Here is a 19,763-nt window from a genome sequence, read left to right on the forward strand (position 1 = left end):
TAAAAATTATATAAAAACTATTTTTAAAATTTTGATTAATCAAAATCTATTCGACACCAATGAATTAATTCAAAAAAGTTCGCATTTGATTTTGATTCAATTTTTATGGGTCTAGAAAACTGGGTAATTTAAGTGTTGATTTCATGGCCAAAGTCAAGGATTTAGTTGATGAGAATGGGAACTGGGACTGGCGGGTCTAGGAAAATTATCTCAGTCCAAGGATCCGATTAATTTGAGTGCTGGTCCAGACAAGTGTGTTTACCATCGAGCGAAAGACGGTAATTGTACGGTGGCAGAAGCTTATAAGTGTCCGGAGATTAGTGTCTGGTTACATATACGGAGATTCCAAGGACCACATATAATAAGGAATGCAAATGGGGCTGTGGATGGCAAATCGGATGGTGGTGGGGATCGGTGTTGCAAGCTGAGTTGTTGGCCATTTATGATGGTTTGATGGTGGCTTGGGATTAAAGTTACGTGAAGCTAAGCGTGGAATGTGACAGTGCTGCTAATGTGATCAAGGATTGGGATGTGGGTCATGATTTTCGATCAGACTTGACAAGAACATGACACAATTACACTACATGAATATAACATAAAAAATACAACACGACTTGACATTATACTTCACCTATTCGGGACATGTACCGAAGCTTCGATATGTCATGCTAGTTATAAAACAGATCAACTACCAAAGCCAAACTACTTACAAATTTACTTAGTCGTTGTTGTCCTCGTCTCCATCATCAAAATCTTCTTCCTCTTCTTCATCTGATTCGCTTTCTTCTTCCAATTCTGCATCATTGTCCTCCACGATAAAGCCACCGAGCGTTTCATCATCTTCGTCATCGTCATCGACACCGCTTTCTTCCCCTGCTGTGATAGTTTTCTTCGATGTGGAACTCCTTATTTTGCCACCATTCTTCTTTGACTTGTCACGGTCCTTCGATCTTGTAGAATAAACCGCTCCCTGGACTTTTCTTCCCTTCGTGGCAACCTCCACAATCTCACCCTCACTATCACCAGTCCAGTCATCGTCATCATCATTGTCGCCTTTCTTTCTCTTTTTCCCCTTACTTCTCCCCCTCTTTTGTTCGACTGCTTCATCATCATCATTATCTTCATCATCGCTACCGTTTCCGTGTTCCTCAAGAAACCATTCCCAGTTCTTTATATTACAGAATCTTTGATTAGGGTATCGATCAAACTCGTGCCCGATTACAAGAAAACCGAATTCTGCATTTACCAATTCATTATCCAACTAAAACTATAAACTTTTCAAAGTATAGAGTCATAAATAGTTGGAAAAAAAAAAGTAATTAATTGCTTAATTTTCCTGCAGTTTCTTTTCTCAGTAAACACACACAAATTGAATCAAACAAATTTAAGAACAAGAAACCATCCTTTCCATACCAATTACTAGAAAGCCAAATTATGCATTAACATTTCATTATCCAACCAAAAAATTGGAACTTTCAAAATATAAAGTCATAAATCAGTTAAAACTAATGTAATTAATTGATTAATTTTCCTGGAGTTCCTTTCTCAGTGACCAAACACAAAAAGAATCTAACAAATTTGAGAAACAAAAAGCCATTCTTACCACCACGATAACTAGCAAACTAAATTCTGCATATAGTATCTCATTATCCAACTAAAAATTTTAACTTTCAAAATATAAAACAAATAAAATAAAATGTAATTGATTGATTGATTTTTCCTGTATTTTCATTTTCTCAGTAATCAAACACAATTGAATCTAGAAAATTTAAGAAACTACAAGCCATTCACACCACTTCAAGCTCATACCTTTTTTTTCTTTTTAATTCAGCATTAAACACTTATTATCCAGCTAAAAACTAAAACTTCCATAATATAAAGTTACAACTGAGTTAAAATAAAATGTAATTAATTGATTAATTTCCCAGTATTTTCATTTTCTCAGAAACCAAACACAAGTTTAATCTAACAAATTTAAGATATAAGAAGCCCAATTTTTTAAATAAATAAAAAATCTGTACTTAGATTATCCAGGTAAAAGTTGGTATTTAGAATTTCTAATATGTGAAGTTACATGTAAGTTAAAATAAACTGAAGTTGGTGTTTAATAAATAAATTTCCCAGGATTTTCATTTTCTCAGCAACCAAACACAAATTTTATCCAACAAAATTTTAAGAAATAAGAAGAAACTATTACCTTTAACAGGGTCAATATCTTCAATATCGACACTCTCTGCTCCACTATCACTCCCCAAATCCCTTTCTTCTTTTTCATTTTCTTCAGTTTTCTTCAAAACAAACCAAACAGGGACCCTACCCGATAAGCAGATCCAATCGCCGTTTTCAAGCCGACCTTTGTCGGAACTATTAAAAACCTTAATCTCCCCATTCGTTCCTCTCCGTACCCAAACCGGGTTCAAACCGGTAACTTCAAATGAAACACTAGGCTCCTCCGTTCGAGTCTCGCCGTTTTTGTCGACCAGAGTTTCGAGCTCGAGTTCAACATGACGACGAGACACGGTCCGGTCATCGGTGTTAAACCCTGAACCTCTCCCGAATGTGATTTTTGAACCGGATTTTAGCGCCAATTTTGAACCATCTGCACCTTCGATTTCCATTTTTTTCCCCTGGATTATAGCAACGGCATGGTGAAATGAATCTCGAAATTATCATTTTGAAACGGTGCTCACTTATCCCAAGTCCATGGATCGGATATGGGTTCTATGTCAGAAATTTAGCCCTAATCGAATTATATTTATTGGGCCGAGCAGAAATTTTGAACTTTAGACAAATTTTCGTCTATTAGATTTTGGTTAAATTTGTTTTAAGTCTATATACTCTTCATATATTAGAACTTTAGTCCTTTTACTTTTTAGATTTCAAAGTTTAAGTCTAATTTCTACTAAATTTTAAATTCATTACTACGTCAATTTTTTTTGTTATATGACTACCAAATGTATATATATTCTTTATTTCAAGTTGTCATATCAATTCAATAGAAATTTTTTAATTATATTGACAATTGAACTTAAATTTTGAAATTTAACATAGAGGGACTAAATTCCAAATGTGCGGGGAGTATAACCTTGATTTCTTAAAGAAACTGTGAGGGGAATTTTCAGATTGCATCAAATATCCCTAAACTATGACTGTAGCTTTAAAAAGATCCCTAAACTTCAAATCATCCTAATTACATCTTTAAACTATTGAGGTTATATCAGTTAGGTCCTTTCGTTGCTAAAATCCTAATTTAACTATTAAATGACACGTAAGTTGTCATGTAATGAAACTTAAAATGAAAAATTTAAACTAATATTGTAAAATAGATGTTTCAAATATATTAATTTTGATATTTTCAAAGTTTTTATAGCAGCATGATCGTTTGGTCTTTCTCTTTTCGGTTTTACTTTTAAAAGTTATGTGGCAATATTCTATTTCTTTAAAATCTTCATTTTAATTTTAGCTACGAGAGATTTAACATGTCATTTAACGGTTAAATCAACGATTTTAATAATAAAAATATCTAATTTATATAACATTGATAGTTTGGAGATGCGCTTAGGATGCTTTAGAGTTTGGAAACTAATTTAGAATTACGGTCATAGTTTGGGAATGTCTGATGCAATTAACTATTTTCAACTATTAAATTATTGTTCAATTTGCTTCAAGTCCCTGTGTCATTGTAAATTTTCATTTTTATTCATTTACATTTATTTTGAATAATTTAATCCTTCTACTTTTCAGATTTCAAAAATCTATCCAAGATTTTGTAGGATTTTTTGTTATCAAATTATTCTCCCTAACATTGATAGCTTAGAGATGCGTTTAGAATGCTTTGGAGTTTGGAAACCAATTTAGAATTACGGTCATAGTTTGGGAATGTCTGATGCAATTAACTATTTTCTACTATTAATTTTTTGTTAAATTGGCTTCAAGTCCTTATGTCATTGTGAATTTTCATTTTGATTCATTTACTTTTATTTTTAAATTTTTTTAATCAAATCGGTGGCTTGATTGATTTGACCACAAATATGTTTAAAAAAATATTTACTTTTAATTGCACATAACTGTATAAATTATTGGTAAAAAGACTTATCCAGTCAATTTTATTTTTGAAATTGAGCAAATTAGCCCTTCTAAAAAAATTAGAGCAATTTAATCCCTACAAAATTTGAAAGTGAGCAATTAATAACAATTAATCATGAAGTTAATGTCATTCGTCAATTGTGCACAATTTTGATTAGTATAATAGAAAATTTAGCCATTGATATTTACATATTTTGTTAATTTGATATTAATTTTGAAAAATTTAACAAATTTAGCTTCAACATTTGCACATTTACAAAAATATTACAGGTTAAATTTGTTAAATCATGATCAAATTAATAGAATGTGTAAATCATGAGAGCTAAATTTGATTAATTGATGAAATATATTAACGATATGATTAATTTTCCTTATTTGTTCACTTTCAAAATTAAAAGGGATTAAATTGCTTTGATTTTTTTGATAGGGACCAATTTGATCAATATAAAAATTGAGAGGGACTGGAGAGGTCCTTTTACCTAACTTCACAATGAAGAAGCCCTGACATTTTGGTGCCCAGCCCAACTGACCGTGCAAAATCGAAGAAAAAAAAAAGGAGCGGGAAAACCTTTTATTCCTAATAAAAGGAAAAAAAAAATCGAAGGTGAAATGCAAAAGAGACAAGTGAAGTGAGGATGAAGGGGGAGAAAGGGAGATCGGTGGAAGAGAAATACACTCAATGGAAGTCTTTAGTCCCTGTCCTCTACGATTGGCTCGCTAATCACAACCTCGTTTGGCCTTCTCTCTCTTGCCGGTCCGTACAATTCCCCCCCTTTTTAGGGCTTACATTTTCACTTTTATTATTATTGTTTTTTGAAATAATGTGTTTGGTTGCTGAGAAACTGAAGTGAACAGTTTAAAAGAGAAATTCACGTTTTATTTTTATTTTTATTTGGAAATACTGTGTTTGGTTGCATAGAAACTGAAGTAAATAGTTTAAAAGAGAAAATGAATACTGTTATTTTTGTTATTATTGGCATTATAAAACGTTATTGTGATGAATATGGAAGTCTGTTTGAATTCATGGAGTTTGAATCGAATTCCAGTTAGTACTGTATCTTATGTTATTCCTTTTTGTTTTTTTTAGATGGGGGCCGCAACTAGAGCAAGCTACTTACAAGACCCGTCAGCGTCTTTACCTTTCAGAACAGGCAAGTCACTGTTTGTAGGAGGAATTTGATTGATTATATTTTTGAAGTTGGTTCTTGAGTCACTGCTTGTAATTTAATTCTAGTGAATTGGAGAATTTTGATATTTATATGTTGGATTTCTTTTGATCTTGACAAAGAACATAATTATATGTTCAGAAATTTGATCTTTGTGTGAAAAGTTTGAACCAATTGCATTCTTTGTTTATGTGTTATACTTAGCTATTCATTTTAGTAAACGGTATGCTTTGTTCTGGTTGTGTCTGGAGATTTTGTTTATTGATATTTGATTGATCCTGGTTGTTCAATTTATGTTTGTCTACCAGACTGATGGAAGTGTTCCAAACACACTTGTAATAGCCAACTGTGAGGTTGTTAAACCTAGGGTTGCTGCTGCTGAGCACATATCTCAGGTGATGTGACTTAAACAACACAAGTTTTTCCTTTTATTTTTACTTAGTTACCCCCTTTCACTTTCATTTTCCCTTTTCATCCAAGATTCTACCCTGATTTTATCTATAATTCATTGAATTGTTGTTGTGTTTTTGCTTGCTTGATCTCGCAGTTCAATGAAGAAGCCCGCTCTCCCTTTGTGAAGAAATATAAAACTATTATTCATCCTGGAGAGGTATCTATGGCTTGTATTCTCTGCTAGTTTTAAACTCAATTAGTTTCTGTGGTAGTTGATTGATACAATAAAAAATAACTTTTAATTAAAGCTACTGCCCACCTGAGGTACTGAACAATGCACGATTCTAGTACTGGGATGAAGAAAGATGGACAAAAATTAGTTTTCTTTCTTGAGAGGACAGTGTTTATTTGAGAAACCTCTGATAAGTTAATACTTGCTATATATGGTAAAGTTATTTATGTATTACTTTAGCTTTTATCAAAGCTTCTGTTCATTCTCTCAATCATGAATTTCTCTTGTAATTCTAATAGAACTTTGAATGAACTCTTTGGAGTCATGTTTTTATTTATGGTTGTATTTTTGCAGGTGAACAGAATCAGAGAACTCCCACAGAACAGCAAGATAGTTGCGACACATACTGACAGTCCTGATGTAAGAATTTATTATTTCTTATGCAATCCCGTTAGATAGGGGGATCATATACTATTTGTTCTTGTATACTTGAAATTTATGAGTTGTTGACACTCAATATGACCTAAGCACTTTGAATTTTCAAAATAGGTCCTCATTTGGGATGTAGAGGCCCAGCCTAATCGCCATGCTGTGCTGGGAGCTGCAGATTCTCGTCCAGATCTGGTTTGTACTGAAGGGAATTAAGTTTTTGATGTTTTTACCATGCGTTTTCTTTCTTTGAACTATTCATTCAAAAAATTGACAATATCTATATACTTATTTGTAGAATTTGCAAGTACATGTATCCTAAAGGAAAACTCTTATTTGCATATTCATGATTCCATTTATTGCAGATTTAAAAGTTTTTGACAAATGGTTGAAATCTTTGAATACTGTAATTTTAGATGTTAATGGACCTTTAGAAAATTAAGACGCAGATATTAGCTTCTTTTCATCAGGTTGTTTACTTAGAATCTACTGTCTTGCAGATATTGACTGGACATCAAGAAAATGCTGAATTTGCTCTTGCTATGTGTCCAACTGAACCTTTTGTCCTATCTGGAGGTTTGAATCATTGTGTTACTTGGCAGGCTTTTAAAATCTATAACTTAAGTCATAGCAATGCATGATAATCCTTTATGTATTTCCATGATTATTCAAATATCACCAGATTGGTATAGAAATCACATGTTTAGATGTTTATTTTTCTTATGGTATTTTTCAAAATAAGAAACCAAGTTTGATGCAAGTATTAGTGCATTGGAAAACTCTAATTCATTATGTATTTCATTGTTATTCAAGCATCATTGAGCATGAGGAAGTTGTGATTTAACAAAAGATTCTGTAAGCATGTTATGGACTTGAAGTGCAGATTTTGTCATGGAAGTTGTGGCACACAAGTGGTTAATTGTAATGATGTGTTAGTTCATTGCGAGGCACTACTGCCACGAGAGATTTTTTTATCTTTGTTTTGCCTGCCAAGAGCTGGCTCACACCTTGTACCTCTTGAATACAAATTTTGTCATCTAATTCCAATTACCTAGGAGAAACTGGGAAAAGTTGGCACTCTGTATATACTTTAAAAGTATGCTAGCATGCATTATTCCTTCTGGAAAATTAAATTAAACACTCATAGGTTCATGTGCTGGGACTTAACTATTTTCCTCTTTTCTCTTTTTTATGTTGATCTCCTCTTAGATGGTCCTAAACAAGATTTTACTTGCAGGCAAGGACAAGTCAGTGGTTTTGTGGAGCATTCAAGATCATATCTCTACTCTGGCAAAGGAGCAAGGGCCCACAAAGTCTCCAGGATCTACTAGTACCAGTACAAAACATGCCTCTAAGGGTGGTGGGGGTAATGATAACCATGTTGGGGGCCCTTCCGTCGAGGCACGAGGTATCTACCAAGGCCATGAGGATACAGTTGAAGATGTTCAGTTCTGCCCATCAAGGTAATTGACTTGATTATTGGCATGGTTTGTGTCATTGTTTCTTCATGATTTATGCTAATGCCGAGTTGAATGCTAGTCATGTCATTGATGTCTTTGGTTTTAATTGTTATTTAAAGATTATTCATTTGGAGTTTCATGCTAGTCTCATGAGGATATTCCGAGTGACATGGCCGAATGAAACCCTTACATCTTTCCTGAATCATTTTAACAACTCCTCTCTGATTCTTGTGTTATTTGTACCTTGTCTTTAGTGCTCAGGAATTCTGCAGTGTCGGAGATGATTCTTGTCTTATATTATGGGATGCTAGAGCTGGCTCAACTCCAGCTATCAAGGTTCAAATTCTTTTCAGTATTACTTATCTTTTTTTTTTTTCTATTCCAGTTTTGTCTCATGATACTTGTTATAGATATCTATGTGTAATAGTTGTGGAGGGAACTAAATTGAGTTGTCCACTTAATGTCAATCCTAGTTATTAGTAGTGCACATTATCTTCTTCTGAAGAGTTACCCTTCAGTGGGTATCATCAACCACTGTACTATAGCCTTGATAGAGATGTCCTTTATCATGCTTAAATGATCAGAGGTTATACCCTAAAACTTGTCCCTATTATCAGGATCAAAAAGTCCCTGTTGAGTGTTAAGACTACTGCTTTGCCAAATATGAGAGTAATGAGTGTAGTTGTTATGTTTCCAGTGAAGGCTGCCACAAGGGACTTGCTATTTACTCCTGTGGCATAGGGGTCTACTTTAGCACTCAATGATAGTTTAAAGTACTGATGAATTTGCAAACAAAAAGGTTTGTTTTGGGTTGTTTGATGCCCTCTTTATGCTATTCAAAGTAATTCATTGATGCTCTCTTTATGGCATTTCCTTTATTTCTGCACGCTATTTTGCTCTTCTCCAGCATCATCCTCGTAGCTCAAAGCTTCTTTCACTATTTAAACTGTCCATGTGGTTTGTTTTACTTTATTATTTATTATTAAATTTGCTTATGGATTATTCTTGGTGCATGGGCAGGTTGAGAAAGCTCATAATGCTGATATTCATTGCGTCGATTGGAATCGTCATGACGTAAATCTCATTTTGACTGGGTATATCTGTTAGACACAACACTTGTATTCTCTATTATGTTGCAGTGTAGGATGTTCTGGTGGTTTTATATTTTACATTCTGCATTTCTTTTGACCAATATCTATGCATGTTTATGAGTTGCTTTAATTCTCTCTGCATTTATTAGGTCTGCTGATAATACCATTCACATGTTTGACCGCCGAAACCTTTCCTCTGGCTCACCAGTTCATAAATTCGTGGGCCACAGTGCTGCTGTCCTTTGTGTACAGGTGCCAATGAAACTCTCTAACATAGCTCAAAATCTCCGTTGTTCTTTCTTATGTATTTATAATATGGACTATGTTTGGATATTTCTGTTATTGACAAAATATTCTTGTCTTCGCAGTGGTCCCCAGACAAGTCATCAGTCTTTGGAAGTTCTGCTGAGGATGGGATCTTAAACATCTGGGACCATGAAAAGGTGTGAAGCTAAATGCTTCTGCAAGACAACTTTGCTCTTCCTCTCTTTTTTCCATGTATAGTTATAGTAAAATGGTATAGGTTACAGATAAGAAAAAAAACATTAGTTTGAAAATCTGTCCATATATATGTATGTGTATATATATATTTCTGCTACTTCATGTTTGATAAATTTGTTTCAGATTGGGAAAAGGCAAGATACTACTGGATTGAAGGCACCAAATGCTCCTCCTGGATTGTTCTTTCAACATGCAGGGCATAGGTACGAGGTTCAAAGAATCAATACAATTGCTGATTTTTGTAACATATGTATGAGATATGCCAGAAAAGACATCTTTATGCTGCGTACACATTTTACTTGATAACCAGTTTATCATATTCCAGTTATGCATTATTTTCAAGGCGGTAGCATATTTCTTGTTACATTTAACAAAACTGGTTAAATTTGTATGTGTCATTAATTAAAAATGATTATGCAAATTTAGAATCTGCTTTGATACGTTGGAATTCTTACTTTTAATTTCAACTGGTTCATTTGCAAATGGTAAACTTGCATGGTAGTTTAACACTGAACTTTAGTATCAATTTTGATCTTTTAAAGAAGCATGTTCTTGTATATATGTATTCAGGGACAAGGTTGTGGACTTTCATTGGAATACATCTGATCCCTGGACAATTGTCAGCGTGTCAGATGATTGCGAAAGCACTAATGGTGGTGGTACTCTACAGGTAATTAAACTACCTCCACTTAGCATTTAGAAGTCATCTTTCGCCTAATTAATTACCTTGTTGAGGCATTAGGTTGGTTATTGATCTTTTATGCTAAATTGTTAAAACCGGTTCTCAACATCCATGTTACTCTGATTTAGGGGTGAGTGTTGGATACAAATATGTTTTTTAGTTTTGGAAGTTTTCTATGTATTTGGAGGGTTGTATCTTCATATTCATATGAATATGTCGGGCACGAGTGTTGGATATAGATACTGCATGAAAAATGAAGAGTTACGAGTAACATAGCTCATCTATTTATTTTAGTATCACTTCCTTTGGCCGCGTGCCATCTGGATTTCACTTTTATCATACGGAATTGGTAGGCACCATGGACACTACCTCATCTGTGTACTTCTTGCGGCCATTCGCAATTGGTGGTATATTTGAAGCAAGAAAATTGGTCAAAGCACCTCGAATATCTTTTTACTATACCATCTAAGGCAATTTAGTCCCTCAACTAAAAATCTAACCAATTTAACCCTCCAGCTTTTATAACTTAGTAAAAAGGACCATTGAAAATTGCTAATCTGTCGGTTAAATACTGACATGACTAGCTAAATGATGATGTGTTGTAATGATTTTTGTGTTAGCATTTGACTTACACGTTAACAATCTTTAATATTTTACGTTAATATTGTTAGTGATTTTAGGATTAACTTGGTTAATTTTCTAGTAGAGGGACTAAGTAATACCAGGGCTTCCCGGATACTTGGATAGAGAAAGGCATAGTCATATATTTACATTGCATTATAGAACTATTATGGATGTATGATGTTTACACCTTCGACTGAAAAAAATTCGTGTTTAACCAAGCAAAATTGGCTGAAAGAAGTGATGTTTTTCTTGCAGATATGGCGGATGATTGATTTGATTTACCGTCCGGTAGATGAAGTCTTAGCCGAGCTAGATAAGTTTAAACCTCACATTCTAGGATGTGAACAAAATTAGTGAAAAAAATGCTTTAATTGTTTTACGGTGAAAATCTTAAGTTGTTGAAACCAAATCTGTTTGAGAACCATAGTTTCTCATATGCATGTTGAGGTAGGGAAGAAAATTTGAAGTACCAATGGTTTATTTCATGTCACTTGGTTTGTTGGTAGGGGGAAATGAGTGCCCATGGCTTGGTTGATGTGCAAAAAAGCATGTGGACCAACTAGTGTTGCACTGATCCAATTTGATTGGTTGAATTAAGAATTGACGATTTAATCGAATGATATATGAAATGATCTATCAATAGTGTTTTCAGAATCGGATTTGTCAATTGGATTGAAACTCTATTGGTACACCGGTTTGGAACAAGGAAAAAAACCGGTTGAATTGAATTCTATAATTTTCAATTTTTATGAAATTTTTAATAATTTATTTGTTTTGAACTTGACAGATTAGGAATTAATGGTTTGATTAGTTTGATTGCCGGTCTATTCTAAAAATACTATCTATCAGTAAAATATCAAATTAATTAATAAAAAACTGATTTAATATAGTTTAATTTTTCTTCTTTTTATTCAATTCTTACATTACTTATAACGTCTAAATCCTTAAATGGGGGAATATTCTTTAATTTTATATTGAAACGATAGTAATTAAGTCAAAAACATTTTTATATTTATTTAGTATTTAAAATTATTTTTTTAAATTATGTGCATTTTAAATTTTCTTTTTGAATCTGTTTCAAAAGTCCATTTATATTTATATATAATATGATTTTTTTAATAATATAATATAGTTATATCATATATTTAGTCGATTTCATATAATAAAATTTTCAAAGGATCATAATTTTAATTGCAAGAAAAAGGAAAACATGTTACCTGTTGAATAATGATTTTACTTTATACATCTAATTAGAATTAGAGATGATTTTGTTGATTGAGTTTTTGCTTGATTGGTACGAGGATTATTGTCAATGTAAGAGGATTTTGGGCTCAAGTATGTTAAAGTGTATTATATGCATTGTGTCAAAAAAGAACAAATATGATTAGAACAACGTTGTAAGAAAAAGACGTTTTTTTAATAAAAATATGAAAGTGTGTTGCGACAAAAAAAAACCTAAATTTAGATATAGAGTTTAAATATGGATAATTTATTTTTTTCCTTATAAAAAATTTAAATATATATACATATATATTATATTCATATTTATTAAATTTAAACTTAATACCTACAAATTAAATTTGAATTAGTTATTATCTAATTTATTGTAGAAGAGATTTATCATAAATCATATTAGGTGAGACTTATGATATAGATGAAAGAAAAGTTATATAAAAAAAAACAATATTAGGGATTCAACCTTTAAAACTCTCAATTTAATCATTCATTAATTTTAAAATAAATTTTAAAATTATAGTTAAAACTACTTAATAAAAAATATAAAAATATAAAATGAAATAAATATTCTTGTAATAAATTTTTAGGGTTTTAATTTGGTAATTTTTGTTAATGTCCACTTGTTGAAAAGAAAAAGTAGTGTAGTAACTTCTAACATGGTCATAAATTTTATCACTAATATAAATCTTTAAAGGTATAATAGTTTATTTGCTCCTCCAATTTTATAAAAAATATTTTAACCATTTTTTTAATTTTTTTTAATTTTAAAATTTATACTATTTATCGAATTACTTTAAAATAAGCAGACAAATTAACGCCTCTTAACTTTGCTTATATGGCATATTGTGGATTGCCATGTCAACAAATAATTAATTTTTTTGAAATTTTAAAAAGTTATTAAATTTATTTAAAATTTATTTAAAAATATTTTTAATTTTTTAAAAATTTAATTAATTATTAACGTGGCATACACGAAGGCTTCCACTTCAACAAAATTAATATACGTTAACTTTTGCTTCAATTTTAGAGTAATTTGACAAATAATATAAGTTTAAGAATTGAAAGAGATGAATAATTAAAAGAGACAAATAATTAAATGTAAAATTAAAATAATTTTTTAAAGTTGAAGGACCAAATAAATCATTAGACCATCTTTAAATAAAAATAATTTAATTTAATAATTGAAAGCATAATTGTTGAAGGAAGACTGATTTTTGAACGAATCACTTAGAACCGGTTGAAGTAACTTTTATTTTTTTAAATTTTTATTAAAATTTAATAAAAAAGTGAAATAAAGATTGAATATTATGGGGTTCTTTACTGAAATAAATTAAAAAATATATATATATCAAAATGGGTCGCTTTTTTCATTCTCGCTTACCTGATAGGCGCGGTTCCTTTTTTTATATTAAAAATATATATATTTAAATAAAATATTATTTTTTTATTTTCGGATCAGTATGACCTGTGAATAGATACGAATACAGGTTGCGCCTATCTCAAAGCGTGATTAGTTTAGCCTTTCTCAGATGCGCGACTAATTGTGCCTATCTCAGAGGCACAAATGGTGGGCCCAGCTTAATTTTTCCCTTATATATACCCTGAAAATTGTCAACAAAAATAAAAAAATCAAATAAAATTACATTATATAAAAATTGCATTAAAAAAATACAAAACACTAGAAACATTGATATTTGTAGGTGTTAAATAATTTAAAACTTAATCTTAAATTCACAAGATACTAAACTAAACACAACATTGATATATGTGGGTGTTAAATTTTTTAATTAAAATTTTAAATAATTTTAATAAAAGTATTTGTCAATATCTTAATTCATATTTAGAATCAACAGCATATTGAATAAAATTCGAAGATTCATATCCTACTTGTTATTGTAGATATAAATATTCATATATCATATTTTTTCACACAGCCAAAACTCTACTCTTATTGTTCAAAATATTTATTAATTATTAGTTTTGGAAAACGCTTTTAATTGATACTATTAATGTATTATTATCAATTTTTTTTAAGTTGATGTTAAGTATTGGTACGTTAATAATTGATTTATATTATTCAATATTTCTACAATCATATTTTTATAAAAATAATTTTAAAGTATATAAATTTATGAAAAGAGTCTGTTATGATTAAACTTGAATAAATTTATATTCAAGTTAATATAAAAAATATGAAATGAGTCTGCAGTAGCAGCATCAACAGATGGCATGCAGGGAGCTGTTTGTACACTATGCGGAACACTACCATTTGCGCCTACCTATCAGGCACGATTAGTAGCACCTATTTGACAGACGTGACTCATTCTCGTGTATTTTTTATCCATATTTTGACCTGTTGACCGTATTTTTACATATATATAAATTTAAATTTTTTTAATAAAAATAAAAAAATAATATTTTATTTAAAAAATATATTTTAATATAAAAAAGTCGCGCCTATCATATAAGCGTGAATGAAAAAAAATTCTATTTTAATAAATAATCTAGCAGGCAACCTATTTTGATATATAATATTTTTTTAATTTATTTCAGTAAAAAACCCGTACTATGGTTCGGTTTTTAAAACCAAAATTAAAAAGTCAAAATTATATATTATATATATTATTTTAAGTGTATATATTGCTATATATTTCTGTTTGTTTATCCCAACTCTGTCAACTCTTCTCACCTTGTTCTCCTCGCTTTCAATCTGTCTCTCTATTGAAGCAGTGCAATGGGTACGAAAAGCAAGACTCAGTTCTTCGCTTTTCTGCTACTGTTATCCACTGCTCATTCCTTCTATCTCCCTGGTGTTGCACCTCGTGATTTACAAAGGGTACCTTCTTTTTTTCACTCTATCCCTCTCTTGATTTATCTTTAATCTTCATGTTGATTCATGGGTTAGTTCTTGTTTTTGTTGATGGTGGGTTTGGAGTTGGGATCTAGGTCTTTTAAGCTTTGATTTGATGTGCTGCTGTATTCATTTATTTTTTAGATCTGTAGTTGTGTGCTGTATCCTTTTGGGTTTTCATTCTTTTTTCAATTTTGGGTTTTGGATTTTTTTCTAATGGTGATTGCGTTGTTTGTTTAGTATTTTGTGGGATTTTGATTATGAAATGGACTATTCATAGTGTAAGCTTAACAACGTCTGCTAATCATGTTACTTGGATTCGGGTTTAAGTGTGAGATTCGGGTACCGACATGGGTAAAAGACGGATCTTTCGAAGTTTTTTTTTTTTTCATTTATTTGGAGGATCTTTGGAGATTATATCCTCGAGTCTATGTGTCGGATTCAGTAATTTGCAAAAGTGAAGAGTCAAAGCAACATAGTTTGCTTATACCCTTTTTGTTGTTCTTGAATCTTAATGCTGAGATGATCATATTTTGCTTAACAAATGGTGGAATGTTTAGGGTATAATTGACAGATTGCCTATTTGTAATGATTTTTGGCAAGATTTTAAGCTGTTGTATTAGGGTTTTTAAAAATTTAAATCTTATTTTGGCTTAAAAATGTAGGACCAATAGTGGTTTCTTGCATGAACTTTCTTTGCTAATTAATTAGTTCAGTCTTCGTATTTGACTTGCATGGATGCTTGATCCCTGAATAAACACCATGTCTCTTGATTGTGTAATGTGAATTGCAAACACCTTTTTGCAAATCATAGTATAATTACTGCAGTGCATCGTTAATTTTGATCAAGGCTTATAGCTTTGCACTTTGATTCCAAGGGGCTTTTTGGTGTGTTACACTGTTACAACCATCGATATGAAAATCCAAAACTATAAAGGTATCACAATAGTTTTCCAAGTCCAAAAGATCATTGACCAAAGAGTTAAAAAACATAAAGCATATTTAGTGTTAATTCCATGTGATGCTCGGGCTATTTGTTTGTAAAACTTGAAGTTAGTTAATCCTCCAATGCTGTATTGCATTTCACAATGGGGTCCTTTAAGATCCTTTTTTATTATGTACTTTTGTCTCCTTTATTGTTATGAATTGTTTTATGTCTTAAATTGTTCTTTTACCTATTCCGAACAGGGTGATCCTCTTTATGTAAAAGTGAATAAATTATCCTCTACGAAGACACAACTTCCATATGACTATTACTACTTGAAATATTGTAAGCCATCCAAGATTGTGAACAATGCTGAGAATTTGGGGGAGGTACTACGAGGTGACCGCATCGAGAACTCCGTCTACACCGTGAGCATCTGTACCTTTTCTAGTGTTGTGTGCTATTAGTGACAAGTGGTTTTCTATTAAAAGCTTTATAGATTATATCTTCTATCCATTGTGTTTATCATTTTTTTTTCTTTCTTTAGTTTGAAATGAGGGAGGATCAGCCTTGCAAAGTAGTCTGTCGAATAAAACTCGATGCTGATTCTGCCAAGAATTTCAAGGAAAAAATTGATGATGAATATCGAGTTAATATGTAAGTAAATTTGATGTTAAAGATTCATGTTTCCTTATCCTTTTCTCCTTTTTGAATATGTTTTATGTGATTCTTACCCTTTATTTCTTTTAATGTTTGTTTTCCCCCCTTTTACGTACATGTTCGTACTAAATTATATGGAGTTGATGTGCAGGATACTTGATAACCTTCCAGTTGCGGTTCGTAGACAAAGGAGAGATGGAAGTCAATCAACAACATATGAACATGGTTTTCGTGTTGGGTTCAAAGGGAATTATGCTGGGGTATGCTCTGAGAAGCTCGTACTACTTTCAAAGTTTTATGTTTGTCTTATCTTTTCTTAGCCATTCATGTGTCATTGCAGAGCAAGGAAGAGAAGTATTTCATCAACAATCACTTGAGCTTCAGGGTCATGTTTCACAGGGATACCGAGACTGATGCTGCTCGAATTGTTGGATTCGAGGTTACTCCAAACAGGTTTTCTATAATTTTTCTTTTACTTACTTTTTGTTCATTTGCATCCTTTTGACATTTGGTTAATATGTGTGATTTAATTATGACTTAGCAATTAATGGGCTACCTTCAAAAATAGTTTCCTGCTTGACATCACTAGAAGCATAAGGTTCTCATGCCAGATATGTTGGTTTCAATATCTAATGGATGTGTGTTAAGACTGGGATATTCTACATTAAGATCACTCTAAATCATAGGGTTAAAACATTATTTGCTGTTTGCACTTGTTAACTTTTCTTACATTGGGGCCTGAACTGGATGATTGTTCCTACATTGGGGCTTGAACTAGGCAACTATTCCTACATTGGGGCGTGAACTTTTTTTTTTTTTTTGTCCAAGTTAGTTCTTGAACTTGGCAATTGTTCTCACATTGGGACCTGAATTCTAGGGTTCAAGGACTAACTTGGGCAAAAAAGGAAGTTCAAGCCCCAATGTGGGAAGTATTCCCAAGTTCAGGGCCTTGAATAAAAGAAAGTTCAGGCCCCAATGTGAGAAAATTGCTAAGTTTAGGACCTAACTTGGGCAAAAAAAAAATTCAGGCCCCAATGTAGGATAAGTTGCCAAGTTCAGGCCCTAAAAAGTAGTTTAACCCTAAATCCGATAAAAATGTACAACAGGTTCCAAGCCTTGTAATTTTCTGTACTCCATTGTTTCTTTTTGTTTCATTATTTTGAAAAGTCATTATAATGGTATGCTGAGTACATGTAGCCGTTGAACTACTTGAGTGTTCTTTTTTGCACTTATATATTCATTATTCTCCAATTTCTTCCAATTATAGTTGAAGTAGCAATTTGTTTGTCCCCTTGAAACATGCTACTCAAAAGGGGAACTCAATTTGTGATGAACTATGCAGTCATCATGCAACATTAGAGACTAGCGTTTTTAGGATCAGGGTTATCATCTATTGGTTATCAAGTGACCAGCTTACTTATGTCATTATTGTCCATTGTGTGGCTCTTGTGAACAGCATTAATCACGAGTACAAGGAATGGGACGAGAAGAATCCCCAGGTAACAACATGCAATAAGGACACCAAAAATCTAATTCAAGGCAGCACTGTTCCACAAGAAGTTGATGCAGGCAAGGAGGTTGTCTTCACATACGATGTGACTTTCAAGGTACTCCGCCTTCCGTTTCTCTTTCTTGTCATTAGTTTTTTTTTCACTCTATATGCTAATGCATAGGTGAACTTACGTTTTTTTTCCTTTGTCAGGAGAGTGATATAAAGTGGGCTTCGCGTTGGGACACATACCTTCTGATGAACGATGATCAGATCCACTGGTTCTCCATCATAAATTCATTGATGATTGTTCTCTTCCTATCTGGCATGGTGGCCATGATCATGATGAGAACATTGTACAAAGATATCGCAAACTATAATCAGTTGGAAACTCAAGACGAGGCACAAGAAGAAACGGGATGGAAACTTGTTCACGGGGATGTCTTTAGGCCCCCAATCAATTATGGTTTACTCTGTGTTTATGTTGGCACAGGTGTCCAGATTTTCGCAATGTCGCTTGTGACGATGATATTTGCGTTGCTGGGCTTTTTGTCTCCTTCCAATCGTGGAGGGCTTATGACAGCTATGGTTCTTTTGTGGGTTTTCATGGGAATATTTGCCGGTTACTCTTCATCACGTCTATATAAGATGTTCAAGGGCACAGAGTGGAAGAGAATTACTTTGAAAACTGCATTTATGTTTCCGGGTATCTTATTCGCCATCTTCTTTGTACTGAATGCACTAATTTGGGGAGAACAATCTTCCGGTGCTGTTCCGTTCGGGACAATGTTTGCCCTTGTTTGCTTATGGTTCGGTATATCAGTTCCCTTAGTCTTTGTCGGCAGTTACTTAGGTTTCAAAAAGCCAGCCATTGAAGACCCTGTGAAGACCAATAAAATCCCGAGGCAGATCTTGGAACAGGCATGGTATATGAAGCCCGTCTTCTCCATACTCATCGGAGGCATTCTTCCATTTGGAGCTGTTTTTATTGAGCTATTCTTCATCTTAACATCAATATGGCTAAACCAGTTCTATTACATCTTCGGCTTCCTTTTCATAGTGTTCGTTATTCTAATAATCACTTGTGCGGAGATAACAATCGTGCTATGCTACTTCCAGTTGTGCAGTGAAGACTACCATTGGTGGTGGAGATCCTATTTGACTGCTGGCTCCTCTGCTCTTTACCTTTTCCTTTACTCGATTTTCTACTTCTTTACCAAGTTGGAGATCACGAAGCTGGTTTCAGGCATCCTTTACTTCGGGTACATGGTGATTGTTTCATATGCCTTCTTTGTCCTAACAGGGACAATCGGATTCTATGCTTGCTTCTGGTTTGTTCGAAAGATCTACTCTTCAGTGAAAATTGACTGAGATCAAGAATGTAGAAAGAGGATCAGACATCAAACCTATGCGAATTACGGGACGGACGAGACAATGATACGGTACAGAAAATTGTATTTCTGATTGTCTCTACAATCTTCTTTTATTTTGCTGAATTTGCGTGTTGTAGGCTTGGCCTGTTATTTTGTGTACACTGTTATGTACTGTACTGTTTTAAGTAGTTTCTCCAATGAGTAAAATTTGTGATCTAGTCTTATAGATAATTCAATTCTTCGATATCTACTCGTAACATAACATTGGGGGATTTGTGGATTTGTTAATGCTTATTCTTCCGGCTTGATTGTTTCTTTGGTCGAGTTGAGAATTGCATCCTGATGGCACATAGAGAATTTGGTCTGGGAACATGTAGTTCAAGTATGTAGCGTAGATCATTAGGTCTTTCTAGCCATTACCGATTTTGTTACACAAACCTCGTGTTTCCGATATTACGACTACTATCTATGTTTCTCAGGACATGATTGTTGAATATGTGTACTTAAACTATGCTTTCTACTGAACCCTTCCAATGCCTCGTTTACCTATGACTCCACCATATAG

The 19,763-nt window shown here is 32.7% G+C and overlaps 3 protein-coding genes across 3 annotated transcripts; 2 read left to right on the forward strand and 1 right to left on the reverse strand.

Annotated features, from left to right (window-relative positions):
* Positions 1 to 567: 567 nt before the first annotated feature.
* On the reverse strand, positions 568 to 2,728 carry LOC107933627 (protein PFC0760c). Its single transcript, XM_016865885.2, has 2 exons — positions 2,198 to 2,728; positions 568 to 1,236 (listed from the first exon to the last, which is right to left on the reverse strand). The coding sequence occupies exons 1-2, from the start codon at positions 2,616 to 2,618 to the stop codon at positions 719 to 721; spliced, it is 939 nt and encodes a 312-aa protein (XP_016721374.1). The 5' UTR covers positions 2,619 to 2,728; the 3' UTR covers positions 568 to 718.
* Positions 2,729 to 4,594: 1,866 nt separating this feature from the next.
* Positions 4,595 to 11,318, forward strand: LOC107933622 (WD-40 repeat-containing protein MSI4). Its single transcript, XM_016865879.2, has 15 exons — positions 4,595 to 4,840; positions 5,174 to 5,237; positions 5,561 to 5,647; positions 5,800 to 5,862; positions 6,232 to 6,297; positions 6,427 to 6,501; positions 6,807 to 6,882; positions 7,544 to 7,769; positions 8,021 to 8,102; positions 8,787 to 8,860; positions 9,007 to 9,109; positions 9,226 to 9,300; positions 9,482 to 9,561; positions 9,929 to 10,028; positions 10,920 to 11,318. Exons 1-15 carry the CDS (start codon positions 4,722 to 4,724, stop codon positions 11,016 to 11,018), a joined length of 1,389 nt encoding a protein of 462 aa, XP_016721368.1. The 5' UTR covers positions 4,595 to 4,721; the 3' UTR covers positions 11,019 to 11,318.
* A 3,170-nt stretch (positions 11,319 to 14,488) lies between these two features.
* On the forward strand, positions 14,489 to 19,429 carry LOC107933658 (transmembrane 9 superfamily member 7). Its single transcript, XM_016865922.2, has 7 exons — positions 14,489 to 14,736; positions 15,940 to 16,104; positions 16,224 to 16,333; positions 16,488 to 16,596; positions 16,677 to 16,789; positions 17,793 to 17,943; positions 18,039 to 19,429. Exons 1-7 carry the CDS (start codon positions 14,635 to 14,637, stop codon positions 19,194 to 19,196), a joined length of 1,908 nt encoding a protein of 635 aa, XP_016721411.1. The 5' UTR covers positions 14,489 to 14,634; the 3' UTR covers positions 19,197 to 19,429.
* Positions 19,430 to 19,763: the final 334 nt, after the last annotated feature.

This window comes from Gossypium hirsutum, chromosome A06 (genome assembly GCF_007990345.1).
Source record: "Gossypium hirsutum isolate 1008001.06 chromosome A06, Gossypium_hirsutum_v2.1, whole genome shotgun sequence".
NCBI classification, from domain to species: Eukaryota; Viridiplantae; Streptophyta; class Magnoliopsida; order Malvales; family Malvaceae; genus Gossypium; species Gossypium hirsutum.

Excerpts from the sequence above, each read along its gene's own strand:
- LOC107933627 (XM_016865885.2), bottom strand. The coding sequence starts at position 2,618 with ATGGAAATCGAAGGTGCAGATGGTTCAAAATTGGCGCTAAAATCCGGT. Across the intron at positions 1,237-2,197 it reads AGATATTGACCCTGTTAAAG|AATTCGGTTTTCTTGTAATC; the intron begins GTAATAGTTTCT and ends TGGTAAATGCAG.
- LOC107933622 (XM_016865879.2), top strand. The coding sequence starts at position 4,722 with ATGAAGGGGGAGAAAGGGAGATCGGTGGAAGAGAAATACACTCAATGG. Across the intron at positions 5,648-5,799 it reads CTGCTGAGCACATATCTCAG|TTCAATGAAGAAGCCCGCTC; the intron begins GTGATGTGACTT and ends TTGATCTCGCAG. Across the intron at positions 5,863-6,231 it reads CTATTATTCATCCTGGAGAG|GTGAACAGAATCAGAGAACT; the intron begins GTATCTATGGCT and ends GTATTTTTGCAG.
- LOC107933658 (XM_016865922.2), top strand. The coding sequence starts at position 14,635 with ATGGGTACGAAAAGCAAGACTCAGTTCTTCGCTTTTCTGCTACTGTTA. Across the intron at positions 16,334-16,487 it reads GATGAATATCGAGTTAATAT|GATACTTGATAACCTTCCAG; the intron begins GTAAGTAAATTT and ends GTTGATGTGCAG. Across the intron at positions 17,944-18,038 it reads CATACGATGTGACTTTCAAG|GAGAGTGATATAAAGTGGGC; the intron begins GTACTCCGCCTT and ends TTCCTTTGTCAG.